Genomic DNA, 25835 nt, shown 5'->3' with positions numbered 1-25835 from the left:
TATATTTTATCAAGCAGTGGTCCTGCGGCTGAAATTCGCGCAATTCAAAATCTGCGTTATCTTAGGATCCTGGCCGCGGCGGCCGCATTTCCATAGGGGTGAAATGCAAAAACGCCGTGCACCATTTATTGGGTGCACGTCCAAGGACCTTAGGTAGTTAAAATTAATCCGGAGTCCCCCACTATGGCATGCCTCGTAATAATATCGGGGTTTTGAAACGTAAAACCCCAGAATCTAATTATTTCTTGAAGAACTGCGATCTCTATTGTAGTAACGTTTTCATAAATGTGGTCGCAGAAATACAATTTCTTTTAGGGCGGGGAGGGTATCAAATCACGAGGCCCATTGAGTAATGATTGGCTGCTCATTTTCAAAATTGTGCTGTCTTGCACAATTTTGCCAGACTACGTAAACAGAAATAATTTTTTACTTTCCTAAACTCAAGCAAATGTCTCTGTGCGGCACATTTTCTTTTGATAGAGTATAATATTGGCGCTCACATTGGCACAGCTCCAGCCAGACTCAGCGAAAGCTGATATTCAAGGACGGCGTTGAACTTTTCAGCTCAAGTTTATCCCGCTTTTTTGTTGTGGCATCACCCGTTCTGGAGAGGGCTCGGCTCGTTCAATCGCAGCGTTAGAAATGCGGCGAAAAATTCGCAGTTCCGCCGGAAAGGTGAAACACCCATTGCGATAGCAAATTAGTAGATAGCTGTGCGAAGTAGGGATAGTACTTTTATCGGCCGTATAAACTTGCAACATTCGCTTACTAACTAAATTAACAATGATAGAATGCGTAAGCGTACTCAACGAGGACGTAGAAATAAACAGAGACACGGGGCAGCGCCGTTTCGTGTCTACTTCTTTCTACGTCCTTGTTCAGTCGCGCTTACACATTCTATCATGGATTCAAAGCAACTAGCCGGTCAATCTATTTTAACTAATTAACCAGCATGGTGTCACGCGCGCACAGGTAAACATGAACACACATCGCTCGATGACAGCGAAAACTGTCTGTGAAAACGCTGGAGCTAGGAATCGTGGCAGTAGCCGCGAACCAGTTGACCTCCGTGCATATGTCGCTTCAACGCGTACGAAATGTCGAAGGCACAGCGCATAGGAAGCTACCGGCACTACGTGCACTCTGCAAACATCGCAGATCGCTTTGAAGATGAGGCCCGTGCGGGCGCGCAATCTGGGCCACGTCGCAGATCGCCTTCAAGACACACGAGCGCCGGCAACGCGTCCCTACCGCGTCCGCCAAAGGCGTCTACTACGGCGTCCGCGACTCGCGTGGCCGAGGCCGTAATAGGCGCGGCGGTTGTGTCCACTCTGTACGGAGCGGCGGGTGAGGAGGACATCGAAGCACCGCATCGAAGTACTTTTTGGACCATCATGTGGTCACGGCAAAGGCGACAACGCCGGATCTTCCGCCTCATGAGCCATATAATGCTTTCGCAGTAAAATATTTCTTTGAGTTTGGTCTACGTGGAGATATTTCTAAACTCTTACCTGCCATAATAGTCGCTACCTTTCCTCATTCTACGTGGAGATATTTCTAAACTCTTACCTGCTATAATAGTCGCTACTTTCCTCATTTTCCCTAGAATGATGCGGTTGACTGTTTTCGTTAATTCATTTTTATTTCGAGATAATGGTACATTTGTAGCACGCACAAATTACTGAGGGCACAGAATAAAATCCACTAAACGCTTGACGGGGTCTGCACCCGATAATGGCACACTGACAGAGGCAAAACGAAATGCCAGTACGCAACAAACATATCACGACACAACTGTACGTGTAAAATATAATACTAACGTCTGGAAACTAACATTAACAAGAAAATACTTTACTTTTATGCACGAGATAAAAATCAATCAAAACTTGGAGAAAGAAAAAGCGTAAGCCTCACAACATAAAACAATGCTGGTGGTTAAAAGGAGGAGGCAATGTGTACGCGATCATTTGTCGGCCAAAGTCAGTACGAGTCTGTGGCGAAAACCAAAAAGTGATTCCGCGCCTTGGTCTTGCTATCAAAAAATTAACAAAGAATTCTGTACTGCGATTTCAAAAGCCAAGAAGAAATTCTTTGATGAAACTCTTCCTTTGCTTCTTCGTTCTAATCCCCGTAAATTTTGGAGCATTATTAACGGTACTAAAATGACACACATTCAGTTAATCAAATAGTAGTAGTAGTAGTAGTAAATAATAGTAGTAATTCAGTAGTTCAAAGCGAATGCTGCAATGTTCTGAACAATGTGTTTGTTACTCATTTTCATAAGAGCATAAGAGCCCACAGTATTTCCGCATATACCAAAAGCCAACTTCTTACCAATGGATTCCATTGCTATTGATGCAGTTGGTGTCGAAAGGCTGATTGTCAACTTAAAGGTGTCTTCGTCGGCCGGTCCAGATTGTATTTCATCAAGAATGCTGAAGGGTACACAAGTTTATTCTTCACTGATATTGTCAAAGCTTTTTGAACAGTCAATAGAGATGTCTACATTGCCCTTTGATTGGAAGATAGGGAAGGTGGTCCCTGCGCATAAATCTGGTGATGTACATTCCCCCAATAATTACCGCCCCATATCATTAACATCCATTCCAGTAAAAATCCTAGAGCATATAATATACTCGCATCTCATTGAATTCCTTGAGTCCAATTCCTTCTTCAGCATTTCTCAGCATGGATTCCGTAAAGCAGTTTCGTGCGAAACGCAATTGCTATGTTTTACTAACGACTTGTTTATTAACGCGGATCATGACTTTGATACTGATTGCATATATTTAGAATTTGCTAAAGCAGTTGACTCCGCCTCACACGATCTACTTATCTTCAAGCTTAATCAATTTAACATAGACCCCAATGTACTTGCATGGATTAAGGAATTTCTCTCTAACCGTAGTCAGTATGCGACGGCTAACGACTTCTCTTCACTTAATTCTGCCGTAACATCTGGTGTCCCGCAAGGGTCCGTTTTGGGCCCTCTGCTCTTCTCGATTTATATTAATGATCTTCCTAATTGCCTTTCTTCCTCAGCTGCCCGACTGTTTGCACATGACGGCGTGGTTTACCAGAAAATTACTAACCATACCGATTATCTCAACCTGCAACTTGATCTAGATAGTGTATTCGAATGGCGCAGTCAATGGCTCATGACACTTAATACAACTAAATGTAAAAGTATGCAGGTTTCTCGCCACAGCACTAATCATTGTCCGCGTACTTACTGCCTAAATAATATTCCGTTACCATCTATTGACAGCTATAAATACCTTAGTGTTCACATTTCTTCTAATCTATCGTGGAATACGCATGTGGAATATGTAACGAACAACGCCTATCGCAGGCTTGGTTATCTGCGTCGAAACTTTTTTGATGCCCCATCGTCCCTGAAGTTAACACTTTACAAAACCTTAATAATAATAATATTTGGGGTTTTACGTGCCAAAACCACTTTCTGATTATGAGGCACGCCGTAGTGGAGGACTCCGGAAATTTTGACCACCTGGGGTTCTTTAACGTGCACCTAAATCTAAGCACACGGGTGTTTTCGCATTTCGCCCCCATCGAAATGCGGCCGCCGTGGCCGGGATTCGATCCCGCGACCTCGTGCTCAGCAGCCCAACACCATAGCCACTGAGCAACCACGGCGGGTTTTACAAAACCTTGGTACGTTCTAAATTAGAGTACGCATGCGCCATATGGGATCCTGCTCAGACTACACTCACTCAAACTCTTAAACCCATTCAGAATCGCGGAGCCCGTTTCATCTTATCGAATTATTCACGTCATTCCAGTGTCACATCTATGAAGAAAACCCTAAACTTGCCTACCTTTCGTTGCGTCGAAAGTCATCTCGCTTTAGCCTTTTTCATAAAATCTATTATTATAACAACAAGATGAAGGACGTTCTGTTTCATCCACCTCATTACATATCTTCAAGGACCGATCATCGCTTCAAAGTGGGTCTACCTTCTTGTCGCACAAGATTGTGTAATGACTCTTTTGTTCCTAGAACAAGTGTCGCATGGGACTACCTTCCCTCCACAATCACCAGCATAACTGATGACCACAAGTTCGAGATCGCTTTACAAGACGCCTTGTAATATTTTGTTTGTTTGTTTGTTTGTTTGCTGCACGCCTTGCCATTTTTCCCCCAATCCTTTCTGTAGTGCCTTTGGGCCCTGAAAGTATCTTAAATAAATAAATAAATTAATTAATTAATAAGTAAATAAATAAATAGACATTCACTCTTTCTGTCAAAGTAGCAAGTTTCTTCAAGTACAGGTTGTTTGTTTGGACTTGGCTTTCTCGTCGCGGGTAAACTTAAGAAGGTGGCGTTTTCCACTCTTGTTCAATCCTTGCGGGATTAGGCAACAAGTGGTCATAATGTTTTAGCATTATGGAGAGCTTCATTCTGGACTAAAAGCAGCTGTTACAGGACTTGATAAAAACATGTCCAGAGGAAGCCAGTATTTTCTTCAGTTTTCTTGGCAGCTGTCTCAGCTGTCTCAACATACATGTGTTGGCAGAATAAGCGGTTACTCACTCGATCATGCTCACTCACCAATATTTTGCAAGTCATGTTTTCACTCGTACTCGTGTGCACCCACAGTCGTCGGCACCCACTCAAGTTCTTAGTCGGGCTCACTCACTCGCGTTCTTGGTCTCTTCGATTGATTTACACTTTGCCGATGATGAGCACCAACGCTCCTATACTGGCGCCCAATCACCGGCGCTCGTTCACATACCAACGTCCACTCACACTCGCCGACAGTCACCCCCGTCGATACGGGTCCCCAAACTCACCGCCACTCACTCCCGTTCGTCCCCGCACTCCTTTCGTCACTCAGTAACGCTCTATCTCACGCTTGGGAAAGAAATTGTGTGAAGCGAGTGCCAGTCGGGAACGCGTGAGTGTGTATGCCGACTTAGAGCAACTGGCAACGAACTAGGATGCCGGATGGTTCAGCTTGCTTGCGAGCTTCATCAGTGCCTGTGTGTATGCACTACGAAGCGGTTGCAGCCTTCGCCCCGACATAAACTTCTTAAACGGTCTTTAATCTATAGTAAGTATACCAGGTGTTTCTGCGAAGAAATTCAGCAATTTTTAAATATCGTCTATGCAGGTTGCACAATTCTAGTCCTTAATTGAGCTGAGACGGACACTGCTTGCACGTAAAATCGAAATGCATAATGAACTACTAAATAAAGATGCATTAATGAAGTTTTTAACTAATTACATATCGGCACATATGGCAATTTACAAATTGCAGCTAGTGAGACAGCACTGCATATACTCTTTAAAGAAAATATGTGAATGGCACCATTTTCGAGATGTGCACCATCACACTTGCGGTCAAAATGCACTGTCGTTCCATTTGCTCTTTTAACAAAACGCTGTTTCATGCATTGAAACAAAGTAACTGGACTGCCAATCTATTTTCTCGCACAGTGGAGGAATTCAGTTCAATTCGGCTCATTTGTTCCTTATACAAGAAACAGGAGAAAGAGCAAAAGGCCATGAGGCATGACAGATGCTCTTGCTCCTGTTGACGTTCGGCACGCAGCTAAATTTCACATTTGACACAGATACGATTACATGGATTGCGCGCACATCTTGTGACATACTTTCTTCATGGGCCTTGCATACTAAAAAAGATAATTAATATGAATTATACATCAGGTAAATTTGAAAAGCATCACGAAGCGATACGTATATAAAAGGTCAATTTTTTTCCTACCAGAATTACAGTAAAGGGAGCGTATTTATTTGTTGGAAATGACGTGATTCAACAAAACGTTTTTATATAATGTTTAAATTGGAGTGCATAAAAATCAATTTCCGGCTCAACAATATTTAATAGTCAGATTATTTAATAGTCTAGGTCTTGACGCCCATAATTTGTGCGGGCGAGTGGTGTTGCTCCCGCTTGTTTGCCCAATGGGCAACATAATGGAGAAGGAGGTGTGTTAACGATGTGAAAACTGTTGCTTTTTATAAGTAAAAGTAATTTATATTTATATATCTGGCTGGCTCGGAGCTGTGAGTACTTGTCAAACAGGTTGCATGTCGCTGGATCTTCAAACATCCATATGGATAATGGATGTTTTCAAACATCCATATTACTACTTTTTGTAGAAGTATTATTTTTTCGTCATTTCTTGAAGTCGTTCTCCAAATTAAGACACAGCAAGTAAGCTTAGAGTAAAAGAGGGCGTAGCACATTGCTTTCTTTAGGCATAATGGAACAAGAGCATTAATCCTATATATACAACCTACTACTTTACTAAGCACATTGGCTAGGTTATTGATATGAGTGTCCCAAGAGAGGTTATCCTGGAACCAGACCCCAAGAAGTTTTGTGATTTTACATGAATTAAACACTTCCTTTTAAATAAAACGGTTATATTACTAAGCAATTGCTTGTTGGCTGGTTTGAATATTATATACTTTCTTTTATTAACATTTAATTGGAGCTTGTTTATTTCCAACCAGTCAGCCAATAAATTTAGATAGTCATTCATTTTTTCTCTCGCGGTATTGCAGGGAAAAAAATTGTGTCGTCAGCGTACATCATTATGTTAGGTGTGAGAGGAATGCTTGGTAGGTCGTTTATGTAGATAATAAGGGACCAAGTAAGGAACTCTGCGGGATGCTAGGCTCTACTTTGAAAAATGACGAGGGGAACTGATTAGATGAAACAAATTGATACCCTTCAGTTAAGTAACTTTTCATTAGCTCCAGCGGCGTTCCATGTATGCCATAGTCATGGAGTTTAGACAGGAGCGTACCATGGTTCAGGCTATTGAACGCTTTACACAGGTCCAAGAATAAGCCTATCGTGTGTAATCTTCTCTCAGTGTTATGTAATATTTTATGTTTGACATTTAAGAGCGCATGTTCACAAGACTTATTTGTTTGAAAATCATATTTTGCCTCACTAATTATAGCAGACTTCCTCACAATAACTTCCAATCATGTATTTATAACAGTTTCAAGAAGCTTTGAAAGAAGCGGTAATATCTATATTGCTATGAAATTGTTCAGATATAGCGCTCAGCACCGCCTTCGTGAACTGGGCAAACTCTGGCTATCTTAACTTTATTTGAGAAAGTTCCAGATTCAAACATTATATTTGTAATGTAGGTTAAGACTTTTGAAATAATGTCAGATAGGTATCTTATCGGAGATGTCGCAATACTGTCGAATCCTGCAGTAGTACTGTTCTTAAAGCCAGCGATCACCTTTCTACTTCACCAGATGTCGTTGGAAATCGTACCAAATAATTCGGCACATGTAGGCTCTTTTGGTGCAGTGAATGTTGTCTCGTCTCGGTTTTCGATAGCGGCGTTGCTACAACGTTGAACAAAGTTGGTGTTTATGGCTGTGGCTGCTTGAACTACACCAAGGGTGTCATTTAAAGAGGTGATACGGAGACTTTCAGAGTTTTCTTTCTTTCCAGTCAGATTTCTAACCTCCTGCCAAATTTTCTTTCCAGTGATATGAATATACGATAATATTTTTTCATAGTGTTGTTCTTTCGCTGTTATTTAGCTCTTAATTAACTTGGTTAATATGTTTTTTTTTAATTCAGCCAATCGATCAATATTCCGCGTTCTAAGAAAAGTATAGTACATCTTATTTTTTAAGTTTTCTTGAAAAGCGCAGCGTTTATCCACGGCTTTCTCATATTCTTATAGAGTTTTGTGCCACTGAGCTGTGGGAATGCCTTATCGTATCAAGCAACCAGTTTATGAAAAAAAATGAATTGTATGACTTATTTGGGTCGCTTTTGAGGAGTTCAGTTTCCCAATGGATTTCGTTGATAAGACAGAGAAAGTGTGTTAGCGCAGTTGTGTCAATGAGGCGATAAGAATATTCAAGCGCATTATGCATGAATATTTGAGGGCATGGCAAAAAGCAGAAGTTAGGGAGAAGATTACCTATGTCGACGGACACGACACTCGCTGTCACCGCAGGCGTTTGTAGATTGGTGATACAAACATCTAATAAAGCGGCACTGTGTGCTGTCACAACCTGTAGGCAAGGCTATAGTGTTAAAAGATGCATAAACGTGTAGCAACTGGTCAAATTATCTAGTAATTGTGTCCTCAGTCACCATACTTATATTGACATCACCTAGTGTTGCAAACATTCTGCCTGTTCTACAGAGGTAAAGTAACAGTCTAGCTATGTAAGAGATGAAGTCCCTTTTGTTTCCACAAGGTGGTCTGTAGACTTCTGCGACAGTTCTTGTTTTAAGATGGATGGCAAAGCATTCGATATTTTCATTGATTAGTGAAAAATCTGTAATTACCCCCGAATCAAGGTCCTTCCGCACATAGGCCGCTACCTCACCACCACATGAACAGCCTCTGTTTATTCCGTGGTAAGTGTAATGCTCGAGCCATAAAGAGCTGTCGGCATCAGATAACAAAGTTTCACTAAAAAGCAAGATGTATACACGAGTATCGATCTGTCTGAGTAATTCATCTATGTCGTCGCGCTTATTCCTTATACTTTGGACGTCTAAATGAAAAATTTTAAGATGCTTTTTAAAACAGAAAAGTTTGTTTCGAAGTAATGTCTCAAAACTGCTGTTTTCCAAGAATTCGTTCAAAGAGGATCCGCCTTACCAACTCTCCGGCTAAATATTGTATATTGCAATATGAGGCGTAAGATAACTAGCTAGAAACTTAATTAGTAAATTTCTGTTAATTAGTCGATTATAGATTTCAATTTCTCGTGCAAATATCCGCCTCTTTAAGCAGGCAAGTTCAAAGGTTAGAGTTGTTGTATTTTCCCCATGTGATCTTTAAAAAGTTAGAAGGCGATTCAAACTCCAGCTGAAGTCGATGAAAGACAACATCTTCCTGAGTCAGTGCGCACCGCGCTTTATCGCGTCACTCCTCGCGGTAGGAGGAGCATCTTCGGGATCGGCCCACACTTTGACGTATGATGACGTATTAATTCTTTTGGATAACCTCCGGTATGTAACATGTCAAAACTGTGATCCAATTATCAGGCATGCCGTTATGAGGGAAAAGCGTCCGTGGCGTAATGTTTACAGTATCAGATTTCTGTGCTTGATCCTGTAACCTTTGTTTGAATCCGCCCGTTGGACAAATTCACCTATTTATTTATTATTGAGATAGCAATCATACGGAAACTCCAGGTACATTTCCGCCGTCGGCGTCGCCGTGAGGTTCCGCATGAGTGAAAGCGTGGGAGGGTGCGCCGGCGAACGCGGTTCACTCTCGCGTGCGAGAGCCAGGAACGCGGCCCGGACGCGTGCCCTTCCCGGTCGCGTGTGAGGTAGGGGTGCCAGGCGAGGGAGGAGGGGCGTTATTCTCCGGCGGCTGCTAGGGCAACACCCTGGCTAGGGTGCCTCGATGTCCTCCTCGCCCGCCGCTCCGTACCGAGTGGAGACAACCGCAGTGTCTACTACGGCATTGGCCACGTGAATCGCGGACGCTGTATAGTAGACGCCTTTGGCGGACGCCGTACGGACGCGTGGCCGACGCTCGTGTGTCTTGAAAGCGATCTGCGACGTGGCCTCATCTCCAAAGTGATCTGCGATGTTTACAGAGTGCGTGTAGTGCCGGTAGCTTCGTTTCGTATGTGCTGTGCTTTCGACGTTTAGTTCGCGTTGAAGCGAGAGATGTATGAAGGTCAATTCGCTTGCCGTTGCCGCGATTCCTCCACCAAGAATTTCGTCAGCAAGTTTCCGCGCTCATCGAGCGAGATATGTCCATGTTTACCTGTGCGCGCGTGACACCGTGCTGGTTAATTTAGTTAAAACACGTTGGCGGGCTAGTTGGTTTAAATCAGTGACATAATGTGTGAGCGCGACTGAACAATGGTAAAGAAGCAGACACGCAAAGACAGCGCTGTTTCTCTGTGTGTGTTTCTTTCTACGTCCTCGTTCAGTCACGCTTGTACATTCTCTCATTGTTAATTTAGTTAGTAAGCGACTGTTTACAAGTTTACATGGCCGATAAAATTACTATCCTTATTTCGTACAGCTTTCTACTAATTTGCAACCCGCCGTGGTTGCTCAGTGGCTATGGTGTTGGACTGCTGAGCACGAGGTCGCGGGATCGAATCCCGGCCACGGCGGCCGCATTTCGATGGGGCCGAAACGCGAAAACAACCGTGTACTTAGATTTAGGTGCACGTTAAAGAACAGCAGGTGGTCGAAATTTCCGGAGTCCTCCACTACGACGTGTCTCATAACCAGAAAGTAGTTTTGCACGTAAAACTTCATAATTTAATTTTAATTAACTAATTTGCTATCGCAATCGTTGCTTCGCCTTTCGGGCGGAACTGCGACTTTTTTAAAGAATAACGATTTCACCATAAGGACGAAACAATGAATTCTTTAGCAACATGTTACAATATTGCACGAAATAGGATTCGTAGCTTAATTTAGTGGCAGCATGAATAGCAGTAAACATAAGCTGGCTAAGTAAACGTGTGCAGACACAAATAGACAAAAGAAATTGGCTGCGGCTGAGCTCAGCTAACTCTGAATATGCAAAGCGAAAGCTTGGTTTAGCCTGGTTAAGTCTTGGTTTCACTTGGTTAACCTTTGATTTAGCTGTAATTGTTATACTTAGGTGTACAATCATTGTTAAGCCAGGTATGACGGCTGTGCCTAAGGCGGTGGCCAGACATGACTGTCGTTAGGCTTGGGTAGACACGCATCGTACGACGGTGCGACGCCTGTTGTGCCAGAGGGAAAGCGCTAGTGCTAGACATCACACGTCGTCTGTAGAAGCAGCTGGTGTTCAACAGCGCTTACAAATTGATAGGTAATTAAGGGCACACTGAAATGTAATGTATTTTTTGTTTTTGTGCAGGCGTCGTTATTGCCAATTCGGGTCATTTAGAAGTGGTTATTTACTTAATTGAACGCATCGCTTTTGCTTTTTCTCTACACGTGGGTCGCTTCCCAGTCTGTTTATTTCGCTTTTATTTTTCCCGCGACCCTGTTTTTGCAGCATGTATACACTGTCATGAAAAATAAAACCATCACTTTAATTTGGTTTTGGTCCGAAGCAAGTTTCTGGCGCGAACTATAGCTGCGTGCGCACTGTGTCGACGTGGTGCGAGCAGAGCCAGGATTTAGAAACATGCTATGCCTGCAAGAGAACTGCTTGTTGACCTAGTTGGTGCTCGCTAAAAGACATGTTTTGCCACACAGAAAGAAGGTACATAGAAGACACCATGGGCGGCACTTCCAACTGATTTGGTTTTGGCGGTAACCCAGGAATGTATATACACATACACGCATGCGCAGGCTGTTCTCGAACCTATGTTATCCAGTGGTCGAACACTCTCGTTTCCGATTTTTAGAGCAAGACAGATGTATCGCTAATGCAACGTGAACCTTTCTTTTTTATATAATAAGCTCCCATTAGTTCACGTGCTGTTTAATTTCTGCTTCTCATGAAAACGTGGCTTGCACATGCAGGCCTTGCAGTGCGCTAGAAAATGTGCCACGCCCTCTTTCATTAGATTTAGTTCGTGTTCACTGGCTCGTTCATTTATGCAGCGTCCGGTCTGTCCGATGTAGGACTTGCCGCACCCAAGGGGAATTTCGTGCACCACCCCCGTGGCGCATTTACCGTAAGACGCGCGATGTTTCTTGCCACAGCCTTGCGAGCCGGTCTCCTCGCGAGTGGTTCTCGAGCAGAGTCGACCCAGTTTGACGGGGGCAGAAAAGGTAATGGGTGCGCCATACCGGCCTGCCACCTTCTTGAGGTTATGGGAGACCTTATGAACATAAGGAATCACTGCAGGTCTTACGGTTCTGGCTCTTTCTCCCTCCCTTGTGGCGCTGCATGGTACCTTTTACCTTCCGTAAAAGGGTTTCCGTGACTGATGTCACCAACGGGTCAGGGAACCGTGCTGCTTTAAGTCGCGTGAACTGATTATCGAACGAGGCCTGCATCGTGTGTGTACACGATTTCTTGTGGGCCGACTCCAAGCAGAGCATGACAATTCCACGTTTGACAATTTTGGAATGACAGGAATCATACGGCAGTAACCCCTTCTTGGCACGTGGGAAATATTGCCAACCAGCTTGGCCGTCATGAAAGGTTAATCTTAAATCTAAAAATTGCAGGATGTTACGCTGTGGCACTTCATGCGTAAACGAAAGCCCTTTGCCATTGTCCCTAAAAATGTTTAAAATATCATCGCAGCGCTTCAGCGAGCCTTGTCTGTTAAAAAGGATTAAAAAGTCGTCCATGTATCTAAAAAATTTTAAAATGATTAAAGTGCTGTCCCGTTTAAAAGCCTCTTCGAGCAGGCGGTCAACACTAGATAAGAATATGTTGCACAGCAGCGGCGCAATACACGAACCAATGCAAATGCCGCGTTTTTGGAAGAAAAGCTGTTTGTCAAAACAGATAAAGGTACTATTAAGATAGGCTTCCAATAGTGTTAAAAGTCCTCAATTGTAACACCGGCTGCATTTTGAAAAGCTACGATGCCGCTTCCTTCTGTGCACATTTTTTAGCGCAGCAAAATGACATCATGTGGAATTGAATAAAAAAGATCATCAACATCTCCAAAAAACGCATTGCCTATGGATTGTTTGTTTCGTAGAAATTGCACTATGTCTTGTAAATTGCCTGTCGAGAAAGGGTCATTTACTTTAACAGATTTTAGCATCTTTAGAATGTGCCTGCTAAGTAACAACTGCCACGTGCCTCGTTCGCTCACGATGCTCCTAAACGGCACATTGGGCTTGTGCGTCTTTGCACTGAAATATATGTTTAGCGCTATAGCTCTCACATTGTTAATATATTTGGCCAACTTGTCCAAGTTGAGCGCCTTACATAGCTTGACAACATTACTCTTTACCTTTGATTCAGATTTCCTAATCTGTACAAAGTTTTTGTTTACAGCCTCTGCGGCTTTCTCCTTGTACATTCCTTTAGGAAGTGCCACAAAACACCTCTCTTTGTCTGCTTCCAAAATAACTAGGTTAATATCTCTGCAAAACGCTACAGTCTTCCGCATAACAGCAGCATCACGGCTTGACCTATACATTGAAACGCTTTTTTTTTTCAGACTGTCCACACCATCAAGCAGACACCTTTCTTTGTCCTAATAATAATAATAATTGGGGTTTTACGTGCCAAAACCACTTTCTGATTATGAGGCACGCCGTAGTGGAGGACTCCGGAAATTTTGACCACCTGGGGTTCTTTAACGTGCAACTAAATCTAAGTACACGGGTGTTTTCGCATTTCGCCCCCATCTAAATGCGGTCGCCGTGGCCGGGATTCGATCCCGCGACCTCGTGCTCAGCAGCCCAACACCATAGCCACTGAGCAACCACGGCGGGTTTTCTTTGTCCTCCTGGGGAGCTTTCCTAGCCACATTTCTGTTAAACGCTGCTAATTCATGCACAGGAAAGCTGGCCTCAATGCTATGTTAAGGTCCTTTTATAAGAAGAGTTGTGGCATATTACGGAGTGCTGGCATTTCCCAGGAGCACCAAGCCTCCCCGGCCCCGAAAAATGAAAACTTTCCGCCTATGTGAGGCGCCACCTATTTTCTTAAGGCGCAAGCGTGCGCCTGCGTCCCCCAACTGAGCATATGACTGCCATTACGACACGAGCGATAACAACCATGATAACAATACATTAGCGAATGAGTCATTTCTGGTGCTTTCCAGTTGAGATGCGCGCCTTTCTTGTGCCGCTCTTGCTTCTTCTTAAACGCACAAGACGGTGGTTTCATTCAAACACAATAAAATGTTGCAAACAAGCTCTGCGGCAGCCCGTAAGGTCGAGGAAGTATCATGAAAGGGAAAATTGTCATCCACCCGAATGTAACACGAAACTACAAAGGAAACCCATACGGGTTTCTCAGAAAGAATGCTTCGCAGTTGAAAAATTTGTCCTGCTCCGAGTTAGAATCACGGACCAGAACGAATTTTTCAACTGCGAAGCGTTCTTTCTGAGAAACCCGTACAGGTTTCCTTTGTAGTTTCGTGTTACATTCGGGTGGATGACAATTTTCCCTTTCACAACAAACTGTTGCGTTGGATAAAAGAAACGAGCTTATCACTAGCTGTATATTCGATTATGTCGTGCCATATATTGCTCCGATATTATAGCGAATGTTGAATATTATGCATAAATCAGCAAGAAGAACGAGCGCGATCATTTTTGAGCCATTAGTTGCGCAGCCCTTAGCGCAATAATATGTTTCAGTATTATACTGCAACACACGCAAGGAAACTGGGGTCTGAGTAGAAAAGTGAAACAGAAATGCCGGCCCATAACTCAGTTTTGTTTAAGAAGATCCACACATGTTAACTTTCTTAACAAACCTGTGATTATGCTACAAACAAAAATAACGGAAGAGACACGTGTCTGGATCGCATCTCTCAAACTATGTTCGCTTGCCTACTCTAAACGCGATAGGCTACAATTTATGAAGCGAATTTACAGGGAGCAAAAGGATGTGCAACTGTCAGATATCAGTTCCTGTCAGTCTTCCTGCTGAATGGTAAAAGAAGCACGTACGCTCTAGGTGATTCACGTTCGCTTCGTGACGCAGTCAGCGTGGGTGCTGTCACACATTTTATCGCCTTATCACTGCCTGCTGCTGCCTTTACTGTTAAAAGTCTCTTGACCTGAACGGACTGTGCTTTTTCGATATGAAGCATCAGCATTCAGTTCTATAACTTGATTCAATCCATGATTTTTATAACGTGGCATAAAAATAATACCGTGATTTTCAAGACCTGTGAACTGCTAGTGCGCGGCGCCCTATGGCGAAATAAAATTTATTGTCTGTATGTATCCGAGGGAGTTTCTATCACTAATAATTTTACAGGGTGGTACATTTATTATCTTCCAAGGGAAAGCTTTCCCTCGTATTTTTCCCTTCCGTGAACTTTCCTCCATTTTGCGCGCTTCCGCAGAACTGATTTGCCAATTATTTTCATGCGCTCCTCCAGTTCATTGCGTGACAATCGTCCGGCGTCACACTGTCCTTTGCCTTACGCTGGTTTTATCGTGCCACGAAAGGGGCAGCATTCTTAAGAGCTCTCGATTGACCGAATCCATATAGGTCATGAGCGTCGTCGCATAGCGCTGTTCTTCACCACAGCGTATCTCCCAGCCGGCATCCCCGCGAGGTCGTTTATCTCCGACGGCCGATGATTGCTAAGCAACCTTATCTGCCGCAATTGCGGGCCTGCACACAGACAAGCCCGGTTTTCCAAAATGGACCCCGCTTCGAAGTAACGGCTGCCGTCGTCGCAGCATTGGTTCCGGAAATGCGCTGGTGTGTTTGCGTTGCGCTGCTGCTCGTCGTCTCGTACTTGTGTGGTTCTGTGGTGGCCCAAGGTGACGTCGTACTTCGTCGCAATGGTTACACGGGCGTCACCATTGCTCTCTCACCGCGGATATCGCAAGGAAGTCTGCCTGACGACTTTGCGCACACCGTCGCCGAGCTCGTCGAGGTCGCATCGAAGAAAGTGTACCAAGAACTGGGTCCAGGTCGTGCCTTTTTCCGAGAGGTCACCCTGCTCGTTCCCAGTTCACTCAGTGCTTCGAACATCGTCGACAGCAACCGCAGCGGTGACGACCTTAAAATCGCGGTGAGCTCCAGGCCCAGCTTCAGCTCCTCGCACTTCGTGATCGAGCCCGACAAAGGCGCCCTTTTCGGTGAGCACCCGTACACCCTCCAGTATGGCTCGTGCGGTGTCCAAGGCCTGCGAACAGTGCTGCCTTTCTCCTCTGTCGTCAAGATCAACGGCGAAGCAATGGCCGCGGAATGGCTCCGTCTCAGGTACGGCGTCTTCAGCGAAGAGCCTCTGCCAAATGACCCTCTGTACTCGCCAGACGCGGCCGCCACGAAGCAGGGCGTTCTCTGCGAAACGCGAAGCGCTCGGCGCGTGATTCTCGAGTCTGGCGATTTTAGTGGCGTCAATCTTAGGGGCGAGTCTCCGTACGAGCGCGCCAAGTTGAATATCGTCCAAGAGGCTCCGCTGCACCTCGTCGTCGTCTGGAATGTCGAATCGAGCGACCTGTCCACTCCCACGCCGTACGCGACGACACTCATTGCGCTCAGGAAGTTTGCTCAGACACTGGTCCCCGAGCACTCGATGATGGCGTTGGTGGCCTACAGTACGAGCGTGTTTTATGCCGACAGCAGGCTCATTGTCATGAATACCAAGGAACAGAGAGAACTGTTCGCCAAAAGCTATCCGACATCTCGCCGTGTCACTTCAACTCTTGAGCGGGCAGTCGTCAAGGCTCTGGAACTGCTGGGCGCAAACGCACAAGGATGGACGGGACCACAGGGCTCTATTCTTTTAATATCTCACGACGAAATTCGTTTAGAAGACCTCAACGCTGCCAGGAAAAAGTTAGCTGGTAAACAAGTTAGGGTTCACGCTCTGCTTCTTTCTAAAAGCGGCGTTGAAAACAATGTTGAAAAGCTCTGCTCCGAATACGACGGCAATGTGTTTTTAGCCCAGTCTTACAACAAAAGAGCGCTGGCTTACACGCAGCAGACGAATGCAATCGCTGCGCTGGCATTCAGCAAAACGTCTTACGGGGAGACTAAGGCTCCGATAATCTTGAAACAGAAAGTAATAGACCCAGTTCAACAAGGTGCGGAAACCACTGAGGTATTTTATGTTGACTCGCAAGGCTTGATGACGCTCGGAGTGGACATCGTATTCGAGCAGACAGATGAGGCGTCTTATTATGCAAACTACATTGTACTCCATTCACCGACAGATAAAGTTTATGATGTAGACAGCCCAGAACTGACAGGTCAGCTTTTTAATGTTCAGCAATTCAAGATACAGAACGCTTCTGCCGGACAGTGGACGCTGCGGATTAAGCCTGAGACGTCTATGCCCAATCCAGTGAAGCTTGAAGTTTGGCTTCAGACGTCTACGATTGCCGATCCGCCAGTTACGATCACTGCCTGGCTTAGCTCCGAATTTTCGAATGTAGACCCTTCGAAGCCGTTTCTTATCTACGCCGAAGTTCGGAAAGGCTCAAACCCTATTCGCTACGTTAGCGTCACTGCAACAGTGGTCGATCCAGAGGGAAACATGACTGAATTTCGTCTTGTGGACAACGGGGCCGGGATACCCGACATCACCGCCGGAGATGGAATCTATAGCCGATACTTCACTGGATTTTCGAAGAAGGGCCTCTATACCTTGTCAGTGACTGCCGAAGGGTCCGATCAAAGCGTCATAGTTGGTGGCGCCGCGTGGAACGAAGCGTCGACATCACCGCCAGCTCAATGCTGTGGAAGTCAGTTTCCCGAAGAAGGGTCAGTGTCGTCAGGATCGTTCGTGCGTCATTTCGAATACGGGTCGTTTTTCAGCATCGCCGACAGGCCTCAAGGTGACATATACCCACCAAGTCGCGTCACCGACCTCACTGGGAGCCGCGTCGGCGATCGTGTCACACTCGAATGGACTGCACCTGGAAACGACTACGATCACGGTACGGCAAAGAGCTACGAAATCAGATTTTTCGAAAGCGCCGCCGACTTCGCGCAGCTATTTGAAACGTCCGGAAAAAGAATCGAGAACTACGACATCGACAATCTTGCTGACTCGCCGAAACCCTTCGGCGAACGCGAAAAGTGCGCGTTTAATTTCAACCACGGTGATGGCGGTGGGAGCTACTACTTCGCCATCCGGGCGAATGACAATTCGAACAAGGGTCCCGTGTCCAATGTGGTGGAAGTGACTTTCCCTGCGCCTACACCTCCCGCGGTTGTTCCAGGAGGAGGGGGCACGCCAGACGCAATCGTAACCAGTACGGAGAACGAGAACGACCGCAATTACGCGAGGGGTGGTTTGACGTCCCTTCAACTTGCCTTAGCCATCGTGCTTCCGCTGCTGTTTCTGTTGATTCTGGCCATCATCGTCTTTCTGGTTGTGTGCTTCCGGAGAAGAGGCAAACGAGGCAAGGGCTCGCAAGAAGGTTCGCCGCCGCCACCGCCCACGAGGGCGCGGCCCATCATCTCTTCTCCCATCGCACAGAAGGGCTCGGCGACTCCCGAGAAAGAGGACAAAGCGAGCCCGTACGCGACGTCGCTTATGAACGGCAGCAGCATCAGCCCCATTAACTCCTACTCGGCAGATTACCTCATGGACCAATATGAATACGAGAAAGCCAAGAGGGCGGCACAAAATGGAACCCAGAGGACGCCGTCCGCGCCGCAGCGCGCTGATCTGTCCTCCTCTTCAGATGCACCCTCGGAAGATCGATCTCATCGTCCGGAACAGGTATGGACGACGCCGCAGGGCAGGGACGATCTGGACGACATCGGCCTGCCGGCCGTAAAGCCGTACGTGACCGAACTGAGGCCCGTGCAGAGCCCGCCACATGGCCCAGGATCACGTCGCTTGCCTCCAGACTTCTCGACTGTGCCCAGGAGACAAACGTTTGTGTAACTGCGAAAGAGCGCGGCATGAGAGCCTACGAGTGCATTATTACAAGTGCTACGGGGTTCTGTGTATAGTAGGTTGACCCCTCAATCGCGTTCTGCCCGTGCCTGCGACAGCTGCGTCTGTCTGAAAGCAGACGAACGGTTTTGCTGTGAGGGAAGGCGGCATACATATACTGCACAGCCTCTGCAACTGCAGCTCTCGATAAGGAAAGACAACAAGGCAGGTTGTGGCACTTGCGTGGCGATCGCGTGTGAGCTTGTTTACAGCTTGAGAAAGTCGTTTTGCATTGCTTGGGCCGCTGCCCCAACAGTTGCGTCTTTTCTCGCTGTCCACGACTCCTTTGTAACAGAAAATCGTTAAAACGTATGCATGCGCCTTTGTACCGACGATTTAGTTCACCTTCGAAATGAACCTGTAAGGAAAGTGCGGCAGCCCCCCATTTTCTCTTTTTTTATTTCGTGTAGTATAGATGCTTTCTTCGACGAGTGTTCATGTTGTGGACCTGTCTGAACTTGCACGTCACTTTTTCTATCGTTCCCGCGAGTGCGTGGTGTTGGCCACCGGAGCATATGTACAAAATAGCATCGTCTGTTTTTGTTTTAGTATTGCAGTACGTTTTACCTTGCGCATATTTTTACTCCTTGTAAATGTACTCATAAGCTGATACTGTATTGTTTCTGTGTGTTCACAGTGATGCGATCATAGCTAGAAATTTTTAGCGTCATATCGTGTGTGTTGTTTTTACCGTATGAATGCTGCGAGAACAAAATTCAATAGAAGCCAAGAGACAACGTCGCGTTCTTCCCATACGTGCTTGTCATTTTGCTATGCTCAGTTTATTGCCTGCGCCAAACGCATCCGCTTCTAGTCCATCGTATGATTAGATGTATGAAACGAAAGCTGAATAAAACAATTTCTTCAGTCAATAACAGGACATGTATCTGGCTTGGTGCTGGTAATTTTTATTATCTCTTTCGTGAATCATCTCGCAAAAGCATCAAAGCTTTACTGAATCGCCTTTGTTGAAGCGTGCGCGTTCCCGAGATTACGCAATTTTAATGTGCAATTCCGCGTTCGTTTGAGCACGAGTACAACGGTAAGTATCGCTGGAGCTGGTTCGTCCTTATTGACTTGGATCACGCTTCATGTCCCTCAGAAGTTTACGTTGAGCTTGTTTTCGAAAATGTCGAAATTACTGTAGAAACGTTCTTCTTACGTATCCTTCAATAGTGCTTGCTTGTGCGTGCAAGATGTCGTTAAGGGAACAATAGGCCTCGAGGTTGCTCACGTCCTCTCAATCTTCGGCTGCTTCATAGCCGGAAACCATGGTAGTCGCTGTTCGTAGAGCGTAAACGGCTTTCTAGCACCTACTGTTGTTCCTTGAATTCATAGCGGGTTGAGGGTGTCGATTCGACCACGTGGTCTTCGTAATGACGCAGTGACCACTTATCCAAAATGCCTGTGCGCACATCGGCATGGCTGAAAGTCCGCTCACTGTTCTGCTTTATCAGAAGTACTTGGGCGGAACACGTGTTATTTTTTTTTCTTCTCCTTGGTATGTGAAATGTCCTGTGTTGCAGAAACCTTGTGCCTAGTGTTTATACCAGCTGCCTTTTTTTCGGCAAGGCTGCCAACCGTACCGAGTACTGGCTTTTATCTGGACATGATTACTGTTTTATCGCCAACATGTGGTGAGGTCATCGTCATAGAAAGGCCAACGTCATAGAAAGGCCAAAATCTTGGCTGTGGCCTTTTTCTTGGAGGATGTTGGCCCACTGCAACACTGGTGGAAGTCAAAAATCCAGCTCACGTATACAGCTGAAGAACTGAAATTAAGCAATTTATTTACTCGATTCTAAGCACCCCCTTTTTTCACGATCGCGATGCCGAAAGTGAGGGGGGGTGCTTAGATTCGAAAAATCTAGAATGACCCCTCCCCCTCCCTCTTTTCGCTGCGACATCACGACGAGACGGGTGCGAGAAATAAAATTTTATTTTGCAAACATCCAAAAGAAAAATCGGTGCAGACAGTGAACCCACCGCTTGTGTCGGGTGCTCAGTTACTATCACTGCCACTCGAGTTCGTCGCACCGCTTGAACCGCCGCTCTCGGTGTCCCACAGCAGGTCGTCTTCCGTTCCGTCGAAGTGGTTTGTGATCGAGCACTTCTTAAATGATTTGACCACAACGTCCACTTGGACCCGCTTCCAAGCATCCGAAATCCACTTTTCGATGGTTGATGGGGACGCTTTCTGCAGCTTTCGTCGTACAGCCGTACAGTACGGTTGTACGGCGTACTCGTGCCGCGGACGCCGTGCCACCTTGGGCCTCGGACTATCCGACGGCTCCGGCTCGATGACAGAGTGAGCAAGCGCGCTTGGCAGCCTTGGCTACGCGCTCCTCCTAACAAATAGGGGGGTGCTTAGATTCGCATGCAAACTTTTTTCCGAATTTTTTCGCGAAAATAGAGGGGGGTGCTTAGAATCGGGGGATGCTTAGAATCGCGAAAATACGGTACTATGACCTCGCCTACATGCACAAGTGGTGCTGACGGCGGCGGTTTACCATGTATGCCAGCAAAGGCTCAAAGAAGGCGGTCTTCATCAGAAATGACAATCAGCAAAGTGGAACCGAATTCACGCTGTAGTCTGTTCTGGCCGTGGTTCAAACCCATGTAGGCGTTTGTCCTATTATTGATTTTCGAAGTTGTATATGTATTTCTCTTACTTTTTTATTGACGACGTTTGGGCATCAGCATACGTCTTTTTTTTTTAAATCTTGGCAAACAAGGCGCAAGGCGCGGGAACCGGGAATTTCTAGACGCTTCGAATGTGCAGGTGGTGCCGCGTTTTCACAATAGCCATGCGAATATTTTAGCGGCATCGAGGGAGCTCTTGTCGGAAAGGCCTAATAACAAGCCATCTGGATTGTGTATGGGGCTTCTAGGTCTACTACTGTAATGATTTGGGCTCTAGGACGCACTTCAACGCCCTGGTTACGTGACCGCATCGGCTTGCCTTTTTGCCTAGTGCTTTTTGTCATCGGAATTAGGGACAATAGAACTGGCAACCGTCCTAGTTGGTAATTATTCATTTCAGTATACGGTAGCTCAGGTGAAGACGCGTGGACAAGGAAAAGCGTTCGCCCTGTTGCCGTACCCCTAAGTAATCTTTTTTCCCCTTCTCTAATCGTCATAAACATCACCGTATTTGTCAATACACCGCCCAATTTAGTGAGAAATTAATTTCCGACTGACAATTCTTTTTCGTTGTCTGGGTGTTGTCCAGGTCACCGACATGCGCGAATTAGCGGCGAGCAGCAGCCCACAATGGGGCATCTGTAATCACCATGCACGTGAGCCATTCCCGTCGCAATACAGCCTACATGGATGGCTATGGCGTTGCGTTGCCCAACTCGAGGTCGCGGTTTCGATCCCTGCCGTGGCGACCGCACTTGGATGGGGTCGAAACGCGAGAACGCTCGTGTACTTAGGTTTAGGTGCGCAATAAGGAACCCCGGGGTGGTCAGAATTAAGCCGGAGTCCCCCAATGCAGCGTGTCTCGTAATCAGATCGTGGTTGAGGCCCGTAAAATCCGATAATTTAATTTACACGAACCAAATGTACATGTTTAAGAGCGGATGAACTGTCTGCCGTAACGTATTTATCCGTGCCCATGTGTGTGTCTGCTCAATTGCGCATACAGCAACTGAGCAGTGCTTCACATAAGCCATCATTGTGATATATGTATAAGCAGAAAAACACCAGCGCAAAGGCGTGCGCGCGCGCCATTGCGAAGATGCCTGTACGTTTTCCATAAATAAGTTATGCCATAGTTTTCTACATCGCTACATTATTTGCCGGTAACACAAAGGCGTTCCATAGGAATCAGATCGCAGTTATCATCACACAGGCACTAAACTCCGTGCTGGAATACAGTGGCTCTGACATTCCCCTGCAGAGCACCAAGTCTGTACTGTATGCCCCATATTCATAACCCATAATAATCAAACGGAACCCTGCATCAAATTTCCAAGCAGACTCAAGTCGAGCTGATACTTAGGTAACGCTAAGCTATAAGTAGATGACAATCCGTAGGTGGTGCATGTTGTAGTGATACGCACTGAAATTGGCGTCAAAGAGGTTGTTTGAAGGGCGGAACATACCCAATTCCACACACACAATTTGACGTCAAAGATGTTCACTGAACAGCGGGACACACCTATAGTGCGAATACACAGTAGCACATATCGATGCAGTGGCACGCCCAATGGCACGTACCCAGTGGACCCAATGGCGCGTAGCCGGGGGCATATACCCGGTGGGCCCGGAGGCGCATATTTTTAGACAGCACTATCTAGATACATGGCACTATCCAGATACACGACAAAAACTGGGTCAACTCGGAGAAGAATGTTTCGCATTAAAACGTAGGTGCTCCCACATGAACCTACATAATCATGTAGGTCTTTAGTAGGACGTTGAGCCCCGTCAATCACAGATGTACTTGAACTGAGCAGTCCAATGCTGCTAAGATGGCTCCCATTCCAACAGTAGCGAAGAACCGCCACCACATCTACTACCGTATTTTTGCTCTTCTCTTGTTTTGTTACTTCCCCGCAGCACCTGATTCTCCTCAGCACAGATGAATTGTGCTTTGATAGCATAGCTAACAAACAACAAAAACAACAAAGATAGGGCAGAGACGACGCACACAAGTACAGTGTTAAGTTGCCCCTGTGCCATGTTCGCGTGATTTCGATTCTTACGTGTTGTGATCACCAGTGGCCCGACACAATCCGCCTTCGCGTGAGTGACGTGGTGGCGCAACCGCACTTTCGCAGTGGCCCTACAGTTCGTGATAGGCTTCACACGGATCGTGCAGTCAACGAAGCTCGCCCTGTACAAGGTCTACATCGGAGTTTGGCCCATCGTCTTTCTCTGCTCGGCTGAGGCAGTCGAGGTGAGTGCCCGCAATTTCGTGATTTGACGTTATTTTTTTGTCGGTCATCCGAAGCTACGCTCTGGTGCAATAACACGCTAGACACTTGGACTTCAGTAGGTATGTCACCTATCTGTTTCGGTAATAGTGGTGAGGTAGATCACGACAGAAAGTTTTCTGTGAAGCAGAGGCGTACTGCATGTTGTGGCCTCTGCATGCACCACTAATGCTAATAATAAGATAATAGCAATTTATTCGTATACTTCTACTAGACGACGCAGGTGTGCAGGGGCACTGCTTATGCAATGAGGCTCTGTGCGCTGATTGCCTTGAAACATAGAAAGATGCCTTCTGTGAGAACAACCGGCGCCACTATATGGCGACGGTGAACTTGAAAGAGCACTGAAACGCGCTTTTCTTGAATGTCTTATCACAGAGGCATCAGGCTATAATAACACACCTTGCCGCGCAACAAGTATGCAGTGGTATTCTTCCTCCGTGCTCAATTGTTATTCTTTTTTGTTGTTGTTGTTACTTCTCGCTTAACACTCAGAATTTCATCTATAAAAGTCTAGGGAAATTACTGATACAGCAAATACCAGTAAACGCTCGCCCACGTGGTAGCCCAGCGGTTTTGCGGTCGCAGTTGTACGTGTAGTTTTGTAGCAAGAAAAGCACTGGTACTCTTATTTTTCGCCGCATCGCTGATCGCATGCATCAGCTGGGTATGTTGGCTGGAGGTAAATTGGGTGAGCAGAATGATTTGTCACTGTTTGTGTCATCGCCGAAATTTTAGACTGAAGAGGAAGCTTTAGCTCGGGCCAAACTCCGACGCGGCCTATTCAAATACATGTAAAACGCAAAAACGCTTTTTTGAGATAACCCCTGGACCGATTTTAATGATACAATTGTTGCATTTGAGAGAGAAAGCTTAATTCTAGTGATTGTTGGAAGCGGAAGTTTGATTTAGGGCCAGAATTTTGTTGAAAGAAAATTCAAAACTTTGAAAGTTCGAAAAAGAATAGAAGCGCGAAGTTTATAAATTAGCTTCAAGAACAGGTATGGCGGCTCTGTAAACGGCATCCATCAGAGAATTCAAAGCGGAACAATTTGGTATGTCAATTTATATCTTACGTGAATTTGTTACGTTGTGTACGATGGTTCTTCAAAAGCTATATTTCGATATTACTGAATTATTTTAGATTCATGTATAACATATCAATTTTGTCCGCGTTAGAGGTACTATTAGATGCAATTCACATAATTATTATATCCTTTTTCATTGATGATTTATAGAGTTGTTAACTTGATAGTTTCGTTTATTGAACATTTGCGATATTTGCCAATCTTGAATAAAAAATTGACGACCTAAATCATAAATTCGAAACCAACAGTCACTAGATTTTAAGTTTTTCTTTTAAACGCAACAAGCCTCGTCAAATTTGGTGCAGTGGTTGCCGAGAAAAACGAATTCTGCTTTTAGATGTATTGATATAGGACTATATACCCGAGCTAAAGCTTCCTCTTAAAGAGTATCTGGTGGCAATGAAGATCATGCACCGCATGGTGGCAGAGCCGAGCATCAGTTATTTCCAGAAATGTCTAGAATTCGTGCATATGCAAAAAAACTGGACCCGTATTCACAAACACGCACACACATAAAAAAAAAACGGTTATTGAGATAAAACTTTTCGTAATAGCAGCTGCCAATCAATGGAGATGTTGGGCACATTATTAGCGAAGACGGACGGCCAATAGTAAAGAGCACTTACGAACGGAGAGATTTGGGAGTTCGGCCCCTGGGACTTGCAAAAAAAAAAGGAAGAAGGAAACTTTCTAGTACATGTTCATTAACACCGCTTATATCTTTTTTTTTTTAGGCCCTGATGAAAAGCAACACGCTTCTGGACAAAGCCCTGCTCTATGGCTTGATGAATTCATGGCTTGGCACGGGACTGCTCACCAGGTGCGTGCACGTTTCTATGCATTACGAGGCGTTATGTCCCCACATGGCCATTATTATTACTGTGTTCAAGAAGTATCGCGACCTAGGTACTTCGGAAGAATGAACCTGTTTTTAGACTTCTTACGCTAGTCGGTTCATAATGAATAAAATACCACGGCGCGCGAAGGCGATACAAAAACACAAAAATAGCTCTGCTAATGCGGTTCTTTAATAAGGCTATTGGCGCTAAACTGCGTGTTGTTTATTTCTGTATTGCGAGCGACGCCGAACTGTTTCGGAGCCAAGTGACACGAGCCGTTAGAGCCACGAGAGAGACATCGCCATCTCGTAGATAACGCGACTAGGTGCTACACAGTTTGGGAGAAAACAGATGGCAAACACCGGGCGAAAAACAAGAAGGCATGCGCTACATGTCCCGCGCGTTCTCGTTCCTTGTGCATGTGTTCAGCGCTGTCTTTCTA

General features: G+C 45.5%; 2 protein-coding genes across 6 annotated transcripts in view; both read left to right on the top strand.

The window, feature by feature from the left end:
- LOC142575274 (cytochrome P450 4V2-like) overlaps nt 1–25835 on the top strand; it is a 90855-nt gene that overhangs the window by 45152 nt on the left and 19868 nt on the right. For 3 of the 5 annotated variants that reach the window (XM_075684495.1, XM_075684492.1, XM_075684493.1), the window contains exons 2-3: nt 23311–23429; nt 25289–25374. In XM_075684495.1, the coding sequence (XP_075540610.1) occupies nt 23311–23429; nt 25289–25374 (205 nt within the window). Of the gene's footprint in view, nt 1–2305; nt 2443–15277; nt 15325–23310; nt 23430–25288; nt 25375–25835 lie in introns of those variants that run through there. The other 2 variants (XM_075684494.1, XM_075684497.1) reach the window with 2 other exon arrangements.
- LOC142575273 (calcium-activated chloride channel regulator 1-like) lies at nt 15057–19715 on the top strand. The gene has a single exon (XM_075684491.1). The coding sequence runs from the start codon at nt 15197–15199 to the stop codon at nt 18470–18472; it is 3276 nt and encodes a 1091-aa protein (XP_075540606.1). The 5' UTR covers nt 15057–15196; the 3' UTR covers nt 18473–19715.

Source organism: Dermacentor variabilis, chromosome 3 (genome assembly GCF_050947875.1).
Source record: "Dermacentor variabilis isolate Ectoservices chromosome 3, ASM5094787v1, whole genome shotgun sequence".
NCBI classification, from domain to species: domain Eukaryota; kingdom Metazoa; phylum Arthropoda; class Arachnida; order Ixodida; family Ixodidae; genus Dermacentor; species Dermacentor variabilis.
Note: the sequence above shows the minus strand (reverse complement) of the source record. Positions and strands in the feature narration are given on the sequence as shown.